At 39.0% G+C, this 20896-nt stretch overlaps 1 protein-coding gene and 1 pseudogene across 1 annotated transcript; one reads left to right on the top strand and one right to left on the bottom strand.

Moving 5' to 3' along the window:
• Nucleotides 1–268: 268 nt before the first annotated feature.
• On the top strand, nt 269–16191 carry LOC150040235 (eukaryotic translation initiation factor 1A-like). The gene is made up of 7 exons (XM_090327368.1): nt 269–292; nt 1537–1620; nt 6596–6699; nt 8664–8714; nt 11601–11682; nt 13628–13719; nt 15994–16191. The coding sequence occupies exons 1-7, from the start codon at nt 277–279 to the stop codon at nt 15997–15999; spliced, it is 435 nt and encodes a 144-aa protein (XP_090183494.1). The 5' UTR covers nt 269–276; the 3' UTR covers nt 16000–16191.
• Nucleotides 3771–5788, bottom strand: LOC150040236 (pinin pseudogene; annotated as a pseudogene).
• Nucleotides 16192–20896: the final 4705 nt, after the last annotated feature.

The raw sequence follows: 20896 nt of genomic DNA, 5'->3' as shown, positions 1-20896 counted from the left end.
ATGCTCCCCGAGACACAGGAGGGCCTGGGGCAAGGGGGGGTGGGAAAGGTGGGCTGGGGAGGGGCGGGGCCTTGTGGGCCTGGCCTGGCATGAGAACTGAGTTGCGCATGCGCAGGAGCAGGGTCATGACCCCCAGGCAGCGGAAGCCAGGCCAACTGCCACTGTTGCTCCCGTGTCTCTTAAGCTTGCCGCCCACCACACAGTTCCAGGAACCGGTGTTCGTGTTGGGAGCTCGTGGCCACCTGCCGAGAGCGCTTCCAGTCTCCCCCACCCACCATGCCGAAAAATAAAGGTAATGCGGCTAGTTCCGGGCCGGCTCGTCCGTCTCGTGTGCGGGCCTTGAACCTCCTTAGGCCCGAGACAGCCAGTTCTCCTTCCGGCTTGACTGCTGCTTCTGACTGGGCTTGGGCGGAGGCCCCGGGACGATTGGCCCATTTCCGAGTGTGGTCGTTTGGGTGCAGCCGGCGTCCTCCTGTGTAGGTCTCCTGGGCAAGAATGCAGGATTTTGCCTCCGACTGAGGGCGGACTGCACCTCAGGCCCGCTGGGAGCCGCCCGGGCCTGGCCCGTGGGGCGCCGGGCCTTCCGGGAACTCTCTGGAAGTCGTTCTCAACCTGAAGGCCTGCTTGGCGTCTGTGCCTCAGACGCATAGATGGTTAGCAATATGGCAGGAAACTTCCAGCCGAGCCCTGGGTGGGGCCTTGACCCACCCTCGCCCGACACCCATCCTGTGTGGGTTTATCTCTAGCAAAGTTTTCTGAGGTCAGCCCTTCATACAGTACAGTAAGATTTTCACATTCGGAGCACTGTGGCATACTTAGCCAGGTTTTTCCTGCCTTTCCCAGCACTGGATAGTGTGCGACTAAGACCAGCAGGGTCCTTTGTTTTCTCCACCGAAAAGCCCACGGATTCGATTTAAGCACTGCCAACACGTGGGCATCGACTGAACTTCCTCTTGTAGACAGACCTAACGCGTGGGGTCCTGTGAATTATCCCGATCGTTTCGTGAACATTTAAATACCAAAAAGGGTGATTTTTTATGTGTGTTTTTTTCTTAACGGGACAGAGCCTTCCTTCACAACCCGGAACAAGTCTTCCATGTTCATGCTCTTGAGCCCAGAGCTGTGTACGCTCTTGGTGTTTGACAGCTGGCTGCAGAAATGCCACTTCATTTCTCCCTAGACCTGTTAAGACGTGCCGTGTTCCACCACTTCCAAATAAGGCCCCCAGTCCTATGCGTCCTGGTTCAGTGCGGTATCCCAAAGGCATGCCATTGCCACTCTGCTGTTTCCAAACCAGTGGGCAGATCACATATTAGGTTTTTATTTAAGGTACACTAAAAACATGCATGCAATAAAAGGAACTCCTGGAACTCCCAATCACAGAAAAGGATAAATTACACCGGAGCCATTGTGTACCCGTTCCACATCCCTTCCCTTTTCCTCTCTGTATGTACAGCCATCCGGAGTAGTTGTAACGATGCTTAAAAAGTAGATAAAGTGCGACCGTTAATTCTCTCATTTACTTTTACTAATCAGGTAAAGGAGGTAAAAACAGGCGCAGAGGTAAGAATGAGAATGAATCTCAGAAAAGAGAGTTGGTCTTTAAAGAGGCTGGACAAGGTAAGTAAGTCTTTTAGAGTTAGGCTTCTCTTATTAATGATACCTTTGTAGATGTTTAGCCTCAAAGGATCTTCTTTAAAACATAGCAAACTTGGAGTAGTGACATTCGAACTGCGTGATAGTCCTTTGTTCAGGCAGGTGGGAATCTTTTCATTAGTGATCCTCTATTTCCTGGATACTAGGGTAGTAAGGAGTAGCAACACAGTGTTTTTTTCTTGAGATGGAAGGAATCTTACTGTATTTTTGTTTAATTTGTATCATCTGCAGCAGCACCATGATTATCACGTGCTCCTCCTCCTTATTGCCTCCTGTGTAATGGAGAGGCACACGTTTGTCTTGAGCTGGAAAGGGCTCGTTAACTTTTTTTTGTCCAGGCTGGTCTCAAAACTGTACATGGGTGATCCTCCTGATATCCACCTCTTTGGCAGCTGATTTATGGACAAATTCCTACCGCAGCCCAGTATGAAACTGTTTACAAACCGAATGTAGATGAGATCTGAATTGAGTGACTGTGCTTGATGAGAGGCACTGTACAACTGGGAGCCATATCCCTAGTCCTTTACTTTCAGTAAGGTAGAATCTTTCTGTAATTTTTTCTCTCTCATTTGTTGTTTTTCTCTTATTACTATCATTGTCATTATATTACTATTATAGTTGTCAAGGCTCCTCCTTCTTCTTATTGCCTCCTGTGAAACTGGGTCGTAAGGAGAAGTACCCATTTTTCTTCAGATGGAAGGGAGGCTTGCTGACACTTCACCATTCTCTGCTCCAACTAATCTCTGTCTCTTTGCTGGCTTGTTTATGGGGAAATTCTTACCACACCAGGCACGAAACAGATATTAATCCCAATTTCTGATCAGTTGTCCATGTTTACATTTTGTATTTTTTCAGTATTCATCCAGAAATTTTATATAAAACTTCGGTACGGAGTGTAAAGTTTGGTATGGAAATTCCTCCTGCGCTGTTCTTTCTGCTAAGAAGCATTTTTGCTATACGGGGTCTTTTATTATTCCATATGAAATTTTGGATTGCCTCTTCTATTTCTGAAAGTATGTTTTTAAGAGTTGGTTTAACATACTCACATTTATACAAGTTGCACGGAGAACAAAAAAACTAAGTCTGGAAACCATTAACTTGAATATACAAAGCTATAGTGTTCTTATGAACTAAAAACAGGCCATTTTGCAATGTATGCCCGTATCAAAACACAAGTACTAATCCTAAGCAGTCACACAAGACTTAAGCCACATTTATTTGCACATGTATTGTAATGGCAACAAATACTCCATACAGATTTATGAAACTCCAAAGTTATCACTTGGTACGCTTGCGTGTTATTTTGCTTACTTACATAGTCAAGGCTTCCATACAGTGGTTCCTTGAACAAAACTTCTCTAAAACACATATTGGCATGTTTCATTTAGAGCCAACAGAAATGTTAAGACAAGACCACAAATTCAAAATCCAAGTTTAGAAGATTTCTTAGAAAGAAGTGACCGTTAGTTTAACAGATTGCATATACTGTTAGCACAGAGGTAACATCAAAGACAGAAGTACAATGCTCCCATCATCAGGAAAATGACAACCAAAATAGGAAAATGCTTAGATGAACAAGGGAGATCAGAAAAATAGTAAATGATTATAAAGCTGCAAAGACCTGAGAGCTAAAGCCAAGTAAGTGAGGAAGTCTCCAGAAACATCCTAAGCCTATTCAGTATCTAGAGGTAAAAACTGAAAATGATTATACAAGGGTCAAAAAGGCATCTCAAAAGTAATGAAATGAACATTTATTCCTAAAACCATTGTATGATACAGAATTAGAAGGGAACAGACTTAAAAGATTTACCTATTAAGATATACAGATTCTTACTGAAGCCTATAGGATATTTAGAAAAGATGACAAGAGATGTTAATCTTTTTATTATTATTTTTACATATTCCGGAACATCGCATAATTTTGATAAATAACTCCTACAAAATTATGCAAAAAGTACAAGAATGTCTGGTAAACAAACAGTCTGTGTTTTCCAAAAAGATTTTTTACAACCTGCAATTCTCAAGGCAGCATCCTCCTTACAAGGAAAGGTAATCCTTTAACTCAAGAAATCTTCTGCTGCAAAGAATAGGCTAGGAAAGCCTGGCTTCTTCCGTTAACACCTTTTGTCCTTCCCGTCTGATTTTCGGTCTCTCTCACTTCTTGAAGATCTTTTGCCCGGTCGACTACCCTCTGATATAGATCTCTTTCTGTCAGACCTGGAATTCTTATCCTTCAATCTTCTTGTGCCTATGCCACTACCACCTTTGGAAGATTTGTGACTTCTCTCTAATCCTGACGTATCCATTCGCTTTGGATCCATGCTCCTACAATGCTTTCTGTCTCTATTGTGTCCCTGGCCCCTAGTTTGACTTCTATTCTCATTACTACTAGTAGTACTGCTGCTCCTATCTTGGCTACTATCACTTGTGCTGGAGCTACTACCAGAACTGCTTCGACTACTACGCTGCCACTGCTAGAACTGCTTCCGCTGCTGCTACTGGTTGAACTGCTACTAGAACTGCTACTACTGCTGTTGCTTCAGCTTGTACTCTGGAGTGCGCTCTTAAACTGGTTCCACTACTGGCACTTCAGAGAGCTGTACGGGCTCAACAGCAAACTCTTTCCTCTCAGGTAGTTGATTCTTTTGTTCCTGAATAACCTGAGCTGAAACAGCTAATGGCAAAGTCTCAGGCTGAGAAAGAGGCTGGGGTTGATGAACTTGATGGGGCTGAGACTGCGCCTGGGTTAGAGGGAGGGCCTAAGGCTGAGCCACAGGCTCAGGCTCGGGTTCAGATTCTTTTTCAAATGCTTTTTCCTCAGGTTCCTTCTCCACTTCTATAACACTAACATTGTCTTTTGCAGGAGAAAGACACTTATATTCTTTATCTGGCTCAACTTCAGATTCCATCTCTGGCTCCAATTCTTTGCTAGCTTTATTTTCTGAAGGCTCTATGCTTTCAACTTGATTAGTTTCCATCACTTTCTGCTCAGCAATTACACTTTGGACATTCTCAACCATCTCTAGCACATCCATAACTTCTTCAGGCTGACTATCCTGTTGTTTGTCACTTTCCTTTGCCTCTGCTTCCTCCTCCAACTTAATCTTCATTTCCTGTTTTTGCTCCTCCTCCTCCTGTTCTTTCTCTGCATCACTATGCACTATGCCTACTTTCTTTGCCTCTTCTGCCTCCTTTATTTCTACATCATTGTGCTGATTACCTGTCTCCTCCAACTCTTCCTCTGGCTGTGCCACCTTACCTTCTTCTTGTTCCCGCTTCTGTTCTTCATTATGTAGCAGCTGATGCTCTTTTTCTTTCATGGTGTGCCTTCTAGGCCTATTTGTTCTGCAGATTTGAGCATCTACCTTCAAATAACGCATTCATTTGTCTCTGTGATTCTTCTATTAGATTCGGGGTATCTGGACACATTCTTCCAGGAATATAGAACATACTTAATTACCTTGGCATTATGTTCATTGCATTCTTCTTGCAGCTGCGGAAGCCCAACCTTCCAAAAGCCACCGTTCTGTCTGTTTTACACATCTCTCTTCAAATAGTTCTCTCCTCTCATTTTCAACTTGCTTTCTCTCTTCTTCTGCCTGAACTTTAAGTTTTTGTTCAATTTCCTGACGTCTGTTTTGCCTTTCAGTAGTAACAGTAGATTCTTGTTTAAATTTCTGAAGAGTACCCAACAACAAGCCAAATATTCATCGATACCTCTGCTTTCCCTTTACATCCATATTTTGATCCTGGATAAGGAGGTCTCTGTGTGTGTGTTCTTCGGAGGTAGCTACAGCTGAAGACTGTAGTGCCAGCTTATTGACATCCTCCTCCTCTGGGTTGCTCTCTTGGTATGATTCTCTTCCTGTCCAACGCTCCCCACCCAGCCTACCGACTGCCCCTTCAAGTCTCTCTGTTTGGCTAGGGGTCCTCCTCCACTATCAGAGAATCCACGCTTCAGCAATAAACTACCACGTCCTCTACCTCCAGAAAGGGCCAGCTGTTCGGCTTGCATGGGTCTCACGTCATTTGGATCTCACCCCGTGAGCTTGCGGATGTTTTCATCTACATTGTTTAGGCTCTCTTTGGCCTTTTCTAGCTGTTCCTGCAAAGTTCTCACTGTGACCACCATCTTCTGAAATGTTCACGTTTTTCAATCACATGAAACATGCTTTTCTATCACCGAAGGCCTTTCTATATTTGCCTTTGAATTTCTTATTTGTGTAAGATGTGGAACTTAAGAGCAAACTTTCATACTTTCCTTTTTTGTTGCCAAATGCTGGAAATGTTTGGAGCACATGTATATTCAGTAGCTATCAGAAAAGAATCTCACTGCTGTGTAGACAGCCTTTTCGTGTGTCAGATTTTCTCTAGATTAACTCTGCTATGGAGTGTTGTGTAGGTTCTCTTACATTTTATTTCCCTTTCCTACTCTCCTTTTTTTTTTGCCAGTCCAGGGCTTTGACCTAAAGCCCTGAGCACTTGGGGTTTCTCAAGGCTAAATCTCTACCACTTGAGCCACTGCTCCACTTCTGTGTTTTTCCTATGTATGTGGTACCAAGGACTCAAACCCGGGTCTTTGAGTGTGCAAGCACTCGACCCCTAGGCCAGACACTTAGCCCCTCCTACCCCACTTTTATTCTTTTCCCACAAGATGTCCATGGCTTCTGTTCTTAACAGTATCCTTCGTAAGAACATTGGGATGGTTTGAGGAATACTTGAACTCAACATCTGACATTTTACCTCTGAACAGTGTTTTTATCTTATAGATTATTTGATAGTGTAAACGTAGGACTTACTAATAATGAAGCCGTTTGTTTTAGCTTTCTCTGAGGCAAGGGAGTGATACTAGTATGTATAAATGTATGTACATATATATGTATTACACCGGTCCTGGGTCTTGAACTCAGACCAATGTTGAATTTTATCCCAACTTCAGAGTATGCACAAGTTCTCAAAATGTTGGGAAACGGACGATTAGAAGCAATGTGTTTTGATGGCATAAGGAGGCTATGTCATATCAGAGGAAAGTTGAGGAAAAAGGTACGGTATGGATTTTTCTTTACTTCATGGATTCGTTTTGTTGTTGAGGGTGGTGGTAGTACTGGCCTTTGAACTCAGGTTCTCTAGCCCATCCCCTTGTTGTGCTGTAATATGGGTTTGCTATAAAAATAATTGGTTTTAAAAGCTAAGTAAGGGGTGATATTGTCCAAAAAGGGAAATGTATTCAATACCTGACTTATACAGTGGTAACCTCTCTGTATAGCACCTTCATATTAACAACAAAATAACACAAAAGTAATTTCTTTTAAAGTAAGAAGAGATTTTTTTTGTGGAACTCTCAAAACTCTCTGGAAAAAGAGTGATGTGCATTATGATATAGAAAGTAAAATAAGATCCTTGATCACTCTCATTTTCCCCACCTCTATTGTATTTGGCTAGAAAGATTCATTATGCATATAACACTGAGGAAACAAATAAAATGAATCTATAAAACAAGCGGTCTCGATTGAATTAACTGTTGGTTGTAGTAAGGAATAAAAAAATGTAGGAATTATTTCAGATGGAAAGAGACTACAGGGTGTACTAAAGAAGTCAGTGTTCATTTTTTCAGTTCCTGGAAATGAATGTGGTATTAGACAATTCTGAATCAGATATATTAAAAAATAGATTGCAACATTAGACTGGTTTATAAATTACATTATGTGTAGGAGATGCATATATATATGTGAAACATATGTACATATCAGCCCTATATATCCTAGGATGGACTACATGTATATATATATATGCCACATGATAGACGCTTTATGTCTAATCATCTATCTGACATACATATGTGATACACACACTTGAGTCTGTGAGTTCCTTCTTCTCCAACTTACTGGCGCTTATTTGTAGGAGCTATCTTACTTTATTTGAATTGCTGTACTATAGGAGAATAAGCCTGTGTGGGTGGCTTTTAAAGAAAAGCAGTATTTATTATAGTGTATGAGACTATTACCATTGGTGGTGGAGCATGTATGGTGAAGACTTGCTAACTGAATCTTAGTTGAGTGATGACATGTTGAAATGACCAAAGTGTTTTCTGGACCTTTTTTTTTTTTGGTATGGGCACAAATTTTGATTCATCATGATTCACCAGAATTAAACTCCTCCCCATTATGTATTTATTTATTTTTAATTTAATTTTGGTGCCAGTAGTGGGACTTGAACCCAGGGCTTTGCTGAAGGCTTAGCATTCTACCCCTTGAGTGACAGATCTGTTTCTAGCTTTGTGGTGGTAAATTGGAGCTAAAAGCATCATGGACTTTCCTACCCATGCTGGCTTTGAACTTCAGTCCTCCTAAGTAGCTGGGATTGCAGTCACGAGTCACTGACCTTAGGTCGAGGTAAGGATTGTTAATGTAAGCATTTTGCAACACACTGTTCTGCCAATGACAGGACCTACATTTCTGTAAGATGGAGGGTAGAGGTTTGGTTTCAATGGGTAATTCTTGTTTATTTGGATAACAAACTATCATCACTAACAGTTGTGGTACTTGGTCTCATTTTTTGTTAAAGAATAATTTTTCTGCCAAGGATTTGAAGTAAATTTGGCATATGTCATGCGAGGCTTCACGTATGACTATCAGGACATCTTACATTTTTTGCTTTATTATGTCTTCCCCCTTTATTTTCTGCGATGAGGTTTGAGCCCAGGGACTGTGCATAGGAGGAAAGTTATGTTTGCACAATGAGCTACACCTCTAATTTTAGTGGGTTAATTCTTTTTTAAAGCAGTTATATACTGTGTGAAAGACAATGTCTCATTGTAACAGGAAAGTGCTGTATGACCAAAGGTGGACTTGAACTTGTGGTCCTGGTTGTGTTGGCTTTCTGCAGCACCTTTTCATCTTCCAGTTGTTGATGTGTACTTTGCCCAAAATAGACGAATAATAATGACTGGTATATCCAACACTGCTATTTATTATTTGTGTTAATATGCAATAAATTGCCTTTTACAGGTTTGGATAAATGCCTCAGACATTATACTGGTTGGTCTGCGAGACTATCAGGTAAAAATTCCTGTGTCTTTATTACTTAGTAACAGAATTAGCATCTGTGATCAATTCCAGGCCCTGTCTCTTCTCCTCATGCTGATATTTATTAAGAGCTAGTTGAATTTGAAGACACAGGATTATTTTTATCCACAAGGGTTTCCAAAGTGGCTATTCAGACACGCGTGTTTTTGTGGGAAAATGTTTTTTGTTTCTTTTAAATAGTACATGCAGTTAATAATCCTAGTAGGTCTAGATAAATATCATCATTTATTTGAAAGTTCTGTGTTAAGCATCAGTCAGTGATAAAAGACTGGTGTTGGCTGAATTTCCCATTGCTGTTATCATATCTGTTGTCTTTACTGCTGTTTAAATTACCTTCTCTAAATAGAAATTGGCAGTTTATGGTGATATTTCCAATGAGTGGATTAATTTTACAGACAAGTTGGTCTTTCTCACAGCTTTGCAATGTTATTAGTGCATATTGATTATATGTGGGAGGTTTCATTGGGACATTTCCATTTGTACATACTATGTATGCTGATCATATTCACCTCCCTACTTTCTCTTTATTACATGAGCTTTTTGTCTTCTTTCTTTGCAGTGTTTTAAAAATGAATTTTTATTGATCTTTGAATACATACACACCTTAAACCTCTGTTTCACTAGAGGCCCAAGTCATGTTCTATCCATTTTTTTTCTTTGGGTGCCAGTCCTAGGATATGAACAAACTGTTGGGTTTAATGGGGATCTCAGGATTTGGCCCCCTGTGTGCTTTGACTTGTAGACTATACTGATCCTCTTGCTTCAATCTCCTGAGTAACTGCTGCTATACACAGAGAGCATTTCACTGGCTCAGGCTCATTATTTACTGGGCTTAGAAATCCAAATCTGGGAACTTTACACAGTTGAGGAAATCACAAGTTTGGGGCTGGGAACATGGTTCATGACTACACAAAGCAGTAAAATTATAAAAATGTTACAGTGTTTTCATGAACATTGAGACATGCATGCAAACTATTAACTGTTTGCTATAAATTGAAAATGTCTACTAAAATAAATGGCAGAGTCCTCTATAAGTTTCAAACTTAAGAAGTATATTTGAGGCTGGGAGTTTGGCCTAGTGGTAGATTGCTTGCCTAGCATGCAAAGACCCGGGTTGGATTCCTCAGTATCACATACATAGAAAAAGGACAGAAGTGGTGCAGAGGCTCAAGTGGTGGAGTGCTAGCCTTGAGAAAGTCCAAGGACAGTGCTCAGGCCCTGAGCTCAAGCCCAGGACTGGCAAAAAAAAGTGTATTTGATTATTTGATTTTCACCAGTTTAAAAGAAATACAACTATGTAAGAAAGTATCACTACTAGAAGTAGTAGTTTTGTTTTGCTATTGCTCAGTAGAATACTCTGTAGATGTTTGTTATCTCCTCTTGGTTTTAATGCCCAATTCCTTTATTTCTTTTGATCATTTGTCCAATTATAATTGTCATTGAAAACAAAATATTCAAATCAGTATCCCCCCAGAATTTTTTAACTGTACAACTCATCCCCAGCCCCCATGTTTTCTTTTGTTTGTTTGTTTTGTTTTTGCCAGTCTTTTGGCTTAATCTCAGGGCCTGCGCACTGGAGCCACAGCACCATTTCTGGCATTTTTCTGTGTACTGTGGAATTGATCCTGGGTCTTGGTGCATGCTAGGCAAGCATTCTACCACTAGGCTAAACTCCTGACCCTACAATTCCACCCGTTTAAAAAAAACACAATAGAAATATATTTCGTTGGTACTTTCCACTTATGGACACAGCAGTCTCATCAACATCTTAACATTTCTTAACATTTTTTTAATACATTTACTCTAATTCTTTCTGAAGTTTTTGCCAGTCCTGGGCTCAAGCTCAGGGCCTGTGCACTGTCCTTGGACTTTCCCAAGCCTAGAGGTCTACCACTTCAGACCCAGCACCACGTCTGGGTTTTTAATCTATGTATGTGGTACCACGGAATCGAACCCAGGTCTTGTGCATGCTAGGCAAGCACTGTACCACTAGGCCAAACTCCCGGCCCCTAGTTTTTAAAATTTTAACTTTATTAAAACGTGGTAGATCCAGTGTCTTACTCCTTCTAGTGGCTGAAATTTTTCCTGTTGTTGTCCGTAATTCCCAAAGTGACTCTTCCACTTTCCTAACAACTTTCCTTTTTTGTGACCCTTTCCATATCCTGAGAATGACAGAACATAGGGCAAAAGACCAATGCATTTTAAGACCATTCTATAGCTGTTTGCTGGATTCAAAGCAGGGGTCAGGGCAAAAACACACTTATACTCTCAGACTTCAAAGCAAATAAGGAAGCAGTAAAACACCCTTGAACTTGGTGTTGTGCACTGATTGAGTTGTCTCCAGTCAGTTTTCAATGGTTGGTTTGACCAAAAAACAACACTGCTGTTTTGCAGTCTTCCGGTCAACAAACAGCGTTAAATAATAAATAAAATGTGAAGCTTTTTCTGTTTTGTTTTTATGAAGATTGAAAGTGCAGTAATCCTTTGCATGTTATGACTTACCATAAGTATGTAACATACTTCTTTCCAGAGAATTTAATCCCAGAGAATATTTTTTCAGTCATGGGGCTTGAACTCTGGTCCTGGCCACTGTCCTTCCGCTCTTCCGCTCAAGCCTCCGGTCCTATCCCTTGAGCCACAGGGCCACTTCCAGTTTTCCAGTGGTTAATTGGTGATAAGTCTTATGGGGCTTCAGTGCCTGCGCTGGCAATCCTCAGATCTCAGCTTCCTGAGTAGCTAGGATTAGGCTGGTTAGCTATCTAGCCTGGCCAGCTGAGCTTTATATTAAGGCCTGTCATTGAAGAAACAACTGATAATATTTGTTATAAGAACTTTCAAGGCTGTTTGTTTATTCCTAAGGATAACAAAGCTGATGTGATTTTAAAGTATAATGCTGATGAAGCTAGAAATCTGAAGGCATATGGAGAACTTCCAGAACATGGTAATTTTCCATTCTTCTTTTACAATGTTATGTGTTGTTATTGTGTGTAAGGGTTTAGGTGAACAAGTTGTCATAAAATTATGTCTGTTTACATTGCCAGTATATTAGAAAGAAATAGTAGGGCTTGCCTGCAAACTTTTTTTTTTTTTTGCTTTTCGTTTTTGTTCGTTTCGAGCCAGTCCTGGGCTTTGAGTTCAAAGTTTGGACTCTGCCAATGAGCTTTTTTTCTCCAGACTAGCATTCTACCCATTGAGCCACAGATTCATTTCCATTTATTGAGTAGTTTATAGGATCAGGGATCAGATGAACATCCCTGCCTGGGCTGTCTTCAAACTGTGATTCTCAGATCTCTTGTCTCCTGAGTAGACTTATAGGCATGTGGCACTACTCCACAGCCCTCAGAAACAATATTTGTGGAGGAATTTGTGAGTTTGTAAGCTCCTAATGTTTATGTATCAAGGGAATAATATACATATACATACTCTATGATATACATGTTAACATACATACATTATAATATCTAGGGAATCATATATACATGACAATATATTAGTGTATATAATATGTATGTAATACATATACATAATTGTAATAAAATAGGTATATAGTATATAAATATGTACATGTGTATATGTGTCTGGCTGTCTGACTGTGTGTTGTGTTGCAAATATGCAGAGAGAAGGCTTTTCCTCTTCTGTTCCAGTTGGTACTATTGGGATTTGCTTACCTAGTACCTCTAGGTTCCTAGAAAGGTACTCTACCACTTGAGTGAAATCTCCAGTGGGTATTTTTTTTCAGGGAAGCTGTTAACATTTTTTAAGAGACTAAACTAATACCGAGATCCTTCTACCTGTTGATTCTCTTGTAAGATGAGACCAAAGGCATGCACAACTACATCCGGTTTGTTAGTTAAATTGAGATTTGCCAACTATTTCCCTAGGTTGGATTTGAACCATGATTCTTTCTATCAACAAATAACTGAGATTATATATATGAGCCTAAATAACTAAATAACTTTCTGTCCGCAAATAGCAAATAGATTGTAGGGGTGATCCATGCATCTGGGTGGTTTCTTGTGGCTAGCAGTTGAGCCACAAATTTTGGTGCCTCATAATGAGCTTGCTTGCTCACAGCTGGTGCTCTGCTATTTAAGTCTTGCCTGTCTAGCCTTGTTTTACTAGTTCATTGGAACTGTAGTGTTATGAACTTCTTTTGCTTGAGTTGGTCTTGAGCTGCTATCCACTGTAATCTCCCAGCCTAGGAATACAAGAATGAACCCCTAGTATCAGAACTCCAACTTTTCTTTTGAAATAGGATCTTAATATTTTTGCATGTGTACATTTCTGTGTATATGTCATGTGTCTTACTGTCTCTCTTCCTGCCTGACCTAAGGGCTTGAACTCAGAGCTGGTTGTTGTGCTCAGGGCTAATACTCTACCCCTTGAACTCTACCACTTGACTGCCTGCTATTTTGTGTGGTTAACTAAAGATAAGAGAGTGAGAGACTTTCTGGCTGACACTGAACTGTGATCCTCAGATCTCAGTCTTCTGAGTATTCCAGGATTACAGGTATGAGGCAGCATCCCCTAGATGAGTGCTTATTTTTGTAGGAAATGAAGTTCATATGGTCTTGACATTGTTCTATATAGGAGTGTTTTTGAGGTACTTGTTGGGTTTTGCCCTGCTGGAGATGGCACCTAGAATGGTAAACAATTTTGAGCTGCTTTGTATTCCTCTACTGATTTAACACTTTACTTCCCTCATGGATATTTCTGTAGGGAAAACCAGTATAAATATATACACACTTGTGTGTATGTGTGTGTGTACAGATATATATATATATATATACGCAGAATTATGTATATATATGCATACAGATCCATTTTCTAAAGTGGGCAGTTTTAAAAATACTTTGCTTATATGAAGAATGTATTGTTACTTTTAGCTAAAATCAATGAATCTGACACATTTGGTCCTGGAGAGGATGATGAAGTCCAGTTTGATGATATTGGTGATGATGATGAAGACCTAGATGATGTAAGTAGACATTTATACAATTTTATCTATAAGAAAAACATTTTCCTGGATCACATTCATACATACATACATACATACATACATACATACATACATACATACGTGTATATTTGATTATGGAGCACTTTTGATCAAGGCTAGTTCTCGGCCATGTTGAGTCACAACTCAAGTTCCAATTTCTGGTGGTTAATAGCAGATAACAGTCTTATTGAATTCCTGTCCAGCCTGGTTTTGAACCAATCCTCAGGTCTCAGCCTCATGAATACCTAGGATTTCAGGCATGAGCCACCAGCGTCCACCAACACAACAATTTTTAACAAAAGAATGTCCTCTGTTTAAAGTTAAGGGCATGTTTTGATACTTGTTCATAAATTGTAAATTTGGGATTGTTCAGAATTAGTTACTCAATTTGTTTATGTTTGAAACACATTTGGATGCTTTCTTTTTGTAGCAACATATATGGCTTTTGGTACAAGGCATTTCTATAAGCTTAACTTGTTTAAGTAAGAGCATCTAGAGGGGTGGGCACATATCTGTAATGCTAGCTGTTCAGGAGCTAAGATCTGAGGGTCATGGCATGGAGAAACTTATTTCCATTTGTCCCCCCAAAATGCCAGAAGTAGAGCTGTGGGCAAAACATCTCAGGGAAAGTGCCTACATCTTGAGTTCAAGCCCCCCAACTGACTCATGCAAACAAAACAATACCTAGAGAACCTAGAGATGGCTTAGAAAGGAAGGAAGAAAGGAATGAAGAGAGAGAAAGGCAGAGAGACAGAGAGACCGAGACAGAGAGAGAGAGGGAGAGAAAAAGGGAGCGAGAGAGAGAAAAGCATAGCAGCTTTGAAACCATACCTTCCTTTAGGGCTATTAGACTTAGAGTTACTAAAGGTATTAGTGAAATTGCAGTGTACTCTAAAGCGTTGTTAGGGACAAGCATGGAGATTCCATCATTTCATTGGTCAGAATAAATTCTGGATTTGCATGTATACATAGATATTTGTATGTACATTTGTGTACATATATGGGTGTGTTTATATAGATAGAGACACAATATACAGCCATATATGTAAGGTCCATTCAGAAAATAAATCCATTATAATGGTAAGCAAACAGCACTCGGCACATAACTACACTTTACCCTTCATGGCCATAGCTGTAAAATATTACAAGCAAAATTCTTTTTTATTCTTAACACCACACTACGTATAGTATATATGTTACATGTATCAGTATATGAATTCATAGAAGCAATTGGGATTATAGTGTAGCTTCTACAATTTTATCAGCCTCTTTTTAAATATACCTCTATTGGAAATCAACTTACGTAAATGGTTTTGAAGAAAATTGACCCAGTAATAGGTTTTGATATCTCAGTTCTGGAACAAAATTCCCTTATATTGACAGTTTGCTGAGATGAAACTGTGCCTGATAGTTTTGAAAAACTCTTACGTTCAACATGGTTGCCAGAGGTTTCAAAAATTGTATAGGGTAGTCTTGACAAAGTTAGATTACTGTACCATGATCCTGATGTTGAGACTTCTCTGAGAATCATTCATCCATATCATCTCAAAAATGCTAATTTGTTAGATTCATCTAGGACTATTTCAGACGGTTAAAAGAATGCAAGAATGTCTACATAAAGTTAGCTAGTATGTGATTAGACATAAATGTGTATGTGACGTGTGTATATAATACACTGTGTAAATATAGAGTACATGTCATGTCCTATGTAGGATAGGATGTATTCTTATATATGTTTCATGCCAGGTAAAATACCTGTAGAATATATAGTATTTTATATATCCTGTACTATACATTTATCCTAGACTGTACATCATACAATATTTACAGAATACAAATTAATGTATTATGAACATATGCTATATAGTTATGTATAGTATATGTTACATATATATTCTGTATAAGCATATATACTGATCAAAAATGGAGGTAGTAATTACATTAATTTGATGCATCAGTGTGTTTGGTAACAAGTCAAAATATGAAGTAGTAATGAGATGAATAGAAAAGTGTCTGTGAAAATTTTACTCAAGTAAAAATCCATTTACACACCATCAGTATGTATGCTGCAATCTAAATTTGCCTATATAGAAACAAAGAAAGACACATTGGCAACAGGCAGAAAAAGGGGAAAATTGGATGAATGAATATTACCGTATAGCATTATACAGATAACTTTACAGAGATCCTTCTGTACAGTATTACATTGTAGTGATCTTTAGTCACTGGATCTGTCATTTCTTTTACTTACAGAACTAGGCTGAACTCAACAAACGTTATTCCAGTCTTCAAGGATTGTTCTACAGTTGTGATCTTGACCATCATCTGCAAAGGGCAGTTTCATTTGCATGAGTAGAGAGTTGGTTGTTCTGTTTTCAAAAACCAGTTTCAGTGTTGCTGTGAAGAAGGAAGATGCTGAGTTATTTTAATTAACATGTTAACTGTCTTGAGGTCAAGTGGAATTTACAAATAAAAGTGAAATATTTACTATTAAGACAATAGTTCATTTTTTGTTTTTATTTTATTTTATTGTGATATATAGAGGGGTTACAGTTATATTCATCAGGTAGTGGGTACATTACTTCTTGAACATTGTTACCCCTTCCCGTGTTTTTCTCCCGCTTTCCCTCCCTGCAACCCCTCCCATTCATCTCTTATCTTCCCTTTTTCAAATAAACAAATACACTTATATACAAGATAGCAAGTACCAAAATTGGATACAGTAACAACATGAGATAAAGCATCAGGGGAAACAAAAGAGAAAAGAAATAACTTCACATGATGCAACAATTTACTTACTGATTGAAAACAACAGTCACTAAGATAAGCCTCCTGTTTCCTTATCCTGGAGTACATTAAACTTAGCCTCATTCCATGTGGCCATGTGTACTTAGCTTTTGTGCTATTGTGATCCCCTGTATACTAGATGTATACTTATGTGTCCTGATTGTTGCAAAGGAGGAAAACCATGGAGCCTATGTGTCTTTGGATCTGGCTTACTTCACTTACTATGATTTTTTTCTATGTCTTTCCATTTCCTTACGAATGGGGCAATGTCGTTCTTTCTGATGAAGGAAAATGGGGATCAAGACATGTGAAAGGGTGTCAATGTATGTGAATTAATGCACCTCCTACCTGGCAAATATCATGTAACCCTTCTATTAATAATAATAAAAATATGAAAAATATTAATGGTAAAAAGAAAAAAAGTCTTTGACCCATGTTTTATTGGGATGGTTGTTTCTTTTTTTACTCACATATCTTTCTCATATAATTTTATCGTAATTAATAGAACGGTTATATTATATTAGCCAGATAGAAGATACACTACTTCACAAATATTAATACCCTTTCTCATGTCATGGTCCCCATTTCCCTCCTCCCACTCATCTTGATTTCCTTGCTCCCCTCTCTTATTTCAAATAACCAATTAAGCACATAAAAATATATCAGATAACAAGGTGAAATATTGTAACAATATGAGATAAGCAAGAGTGCAAAAGAGGTGAGAGATAACATAGTACATTAAAAACAGCAATCACGCATTATATGGGTTTTGTTTCTATATCTTAGAGGTCCTTTCATTTAGGGTCATTCTATATGGCCTTAAGTATTTAGGTTTTTCGCGCATTATATGGGTTTTGTTTCTATATCTTAGAGGTCCTTTCATTTAGGGTCATTCTATATGGCCTTAAGTATTTAGGTTTTGTTCTATTATATGACTCTTGAATATAAACTGTTGAATTTCTGTTCTGATCTCTTCAATGACCCATTGGTGATTGAACAATTTGCTGTTCAATTTCCTTGAGTTACCAGGTTTTCCTTGGTGGAGATTGGTATTCAGTTCCAATTTGATGCCCTTGTTGACGGTCTGAGTGAAAGCAGGGAATAATTTCAGTCTTTCTGAACCTGCCCAGGTTTGTTTTATGCCCTAAAATGTGGTCTATTTTGGAAAATGTTCCATGTGCTGCTGCTGAAAAAAAAGGTATATTGTGATGATGCTGGGTGAAATAATCTGTAGATGTCCGTTAGGTCTAGTTGGTCTATGCAGCTGTTCAATTCTGAGCTTTCTCTGTTGAGTTTTTGCCTGGTTGATCTGTCCATAGGTGACAGTGGTATGTTAAAGTCACCAGCAATTACTGTGTTTCTATCTATGTGTGGATATAGTGAAAGTAAAGTTTGCTTGATGAAGTTCCGAGCTCCGGGATTAGGTGTGTAGATATTTAAGATGGTTAAGTGCTCCTGGAGGAGATAACCCTCTCTTAGTATGTAATAACCTTCTTTGTCTTTTCTCACTAATTTTCGTTTGAAGTCTATTTTATCTGATATGCGGATGACAACGCCAGCCTGATTATGGGGACCGTTAGCTTCATAAACTTTATTCCAACCTCTCACTTTCAAAAAATATTTGTTTTGGGGAGGGCAAGATGTGTCTCGAAGACAGCAGGATGATGGATCTTGCTTTTTGATGCAACTAGACAGTCTATGCCATTTAATTGGAGAGTTAGGTCGATTGATATTGAAGGTTAGGATTGAAAAATATTAACTAGTTCCTGCCATTTTTAAAAGCTTTCATTAGGGCCTGTGGCTTGACAGTTCTTTCAGTACTTACTAGCTGGTATTATTTTTAGGTGCCGTTCCTTTGTCAGTATCACGTTTGTGTTGGTTTTCAGTGTGTAGAACATCTTTGAGAATTTCCTGTAATGCTGGTTTGGTTGCTACGTAATGTTGCAATTTTTCCTTGGAATGGAAGGTTTTTATTGTTCCCTCAGTTACGAATGGGAGCTTAGCTGGGGTACAGTATTCTTGAATGGTAGTTATTTGTCTTAAGGGCATGACATATATCCTTCCAATCTCTTCTTGCTTGCATGGTCTCCGATGAGAAATCTGTGATTGTTTGGATTGGTTTTCTCTTGTAGGTGATTGTTGTCTTCTTCCCAGCTGCTTTTAGGATCCTTTGTTTGGTCTCTATTGATCCAGGTTGGATTATAATGTGGCCGTGGGATGTCCTTTTCTGGTAGGGTGTGTTTGGGGTTCTAAATGCTTCTTGTATCTGGATGGGCCTGCCTTTCTGGATATTTGGGAAGTTCACTGGGATGAATCCCTGAAGTATATTTCTAGTACCTTTGACCTCTTTTTCCAGCCCTCCTCAATACCAATTAGCCTTAAATTAGGCTTCCTAATTTTATCTTGGACCTCTGAAACAGTCTCTCATATTTCCTAGATTTGGTTTGACTCAATTTCTGTTCTTTCTTTATAACAATTAGGTTATCTTCAACCCCCGAAATTCTGTCTTCTGCATTGTCTAACCTGCTATCAAAGCTTTCTACTTTATTCTTCATCTCCCTTTATTCTAATTGCTTATTTTTGATGCATTGCATCTCTTGTTTTCTGTCATGTACAGACTTCCTTTATTTCCATTTGAGTGGTTAGCTCAGCAGCTTTGTTCTCTTTGGACATTGGTTGAAGTTCGGTCACCTTTCTGTTTGTGGATTCTATGAAGTCGTCCATTTTTCTTTGTAGATCGTTTATTGTGGCCTCCTTTATGGCTTCCTCTCATTCACATATCACCTTGTTTATGGTTTCATCTCATTTAAGTATGGCTTCGTCCTGTATATCTTTCGGAATGTTTTCACACTTTTCATTAATCATGTTTATCAATTGCATTTGTATAACATTGAGAGGACTCTCTAGTTTTGCCACTGGCTGTTTATATTAGGTGGGAGATGCTATTCTTTGGTTTGCCCTTTTTCTTGAGTTTCTTGTTCTGCCCATTTGAAAATGGGAGCAACATGATCAGCCCAGTGTCCACACTTCAAGCAAAAATTGAGGCATTAAGCAAAAGATTGACTGAGTTGGAGAATAGAACATCAGGAATGGAAGATAAAACACAAGAGCTGGAACAGTGAATCACCACCTTGGAAAGATTAGTCAGAATCCACCAGAGACAACTCCAGGATCTGGCAGATGCAGCAAAGAATTCTAACCTTCGTATAATAGGGATTGATGAGGGGGCCAAATTTCAGGACAAAGGAATGCTACCCTTATTCACCAAAATCATAGCAGAGAACATCCCCAAGCTCAAAAGGTAAAATACTCACATTATTGAAGATTTCAGGACTTCAAACAGGCAACATCCTAGAAGGAACTTGTCTACACACATCATAGTAAAGACACTAGACCTGAATATCAAGGAATTGATCTTATATACTGCAAAAACAAAGAAAGAGCTATACTAAAATGAGTAAAAAATTAGAATTACAGTAGATCTCTCCACTCAAACCCTAAATGCAAGAAAAGCTTGGAAAAATATCACTGATATCCTGAAGACCAATAACGGGCAACCCAGACTGATATATCCACCAAAACTGGCATTTACATTTGAGGGAGAAACAAGAATATTCCACTCCAAAGAGTAGCTTTATGAATACGTGCAGACTAAACCAGTGTTTCAAAAAATATTAATCGAGTACAAATTGTAGAACATCAAGAACCCCTACACAAAAGGGGAAAAAAGAGAAAGAAAGAAACTTAGGAGTAAAAATAAATAATGACAATAGACACTGACCACTTCTCCATAATTCCCCTAAATGTGAAGGGGCTGAACAATCCAATCAAAAGACACAGAGCAGCAGACTGGATTAAGAAATACCACCCATCCATATGTTGCCTCCAAGAGACACACCTCACCGCTAAAAACAAATTCCAAGGGAAAGGTTGGAAATGAATTTTCTACTCCAATGCACCATGCAAAAAAGCAGGAGTGGCAATCTTAATTTCCAACAAAACTAACTTCTCAGTAAAATCAGTACATAAAGATAGAGATGGCCATTACATATTAGTAAAGGGTACAATCCATGGGCATAAAATTACAGTTTTGAAATATTTACTCAGCCAACATGGGAGCACCCAAATTCAGAAAACAAACTCTCTTAGAATTACAGAACAAGATATACTCAAACACAATCATAGAGGGAAACCTCAATACACCACTCTCAACAAATGACAGGTCAGCTCAATAAAAGTTAAGCAAAGACACCATAGATTTAAATGACACCATAACCCAGCTGGGCTTAACAGATATAACACAGTCTTCCACCCAATGGCGAAACTTTTTACATTTTTCTCAGCAGCACCTGGAACACACTCCAAAATA

This window comes from Megascapheus bottae, chromosome Y (assembly GCF_031878675.1).
Source record: "Megascapheus bottae isolate mThoBot1 chromosome Y, mThoBot2.hap1, whole genome shotgun sequence".
Lineage (NCBI taxonomy): Eukaryota > Metazoa > Chordata > Mammalia > Rodentia > Geomyidae > Megascapheus > Megascapheus bottae.
Note: the sequence above shows the minus strand (reverse complement) of the source record. Positions and strands in the feature narration are given on the sequence as shown.

Bases quoted from the DNA above. Each gene is read 5' to 3' on its own strand.
- LOC150040235 (XM_090327368.1), top strand. The intron at 8,715-11,600 runs GTAAAAATTCCT...TTTATTCCTAAG, and splicing joins TTGGTCTGCGAGACTATCAG to GATAACAAAGCTGATGTGAT. The intron at 11,683-13,627 runs GTAATTTTCCAT...TGTTACTTTTAG, and splicing joins TGGAGAACTTCCAGAACATG to CTAAAATCAATGAATCTGAC.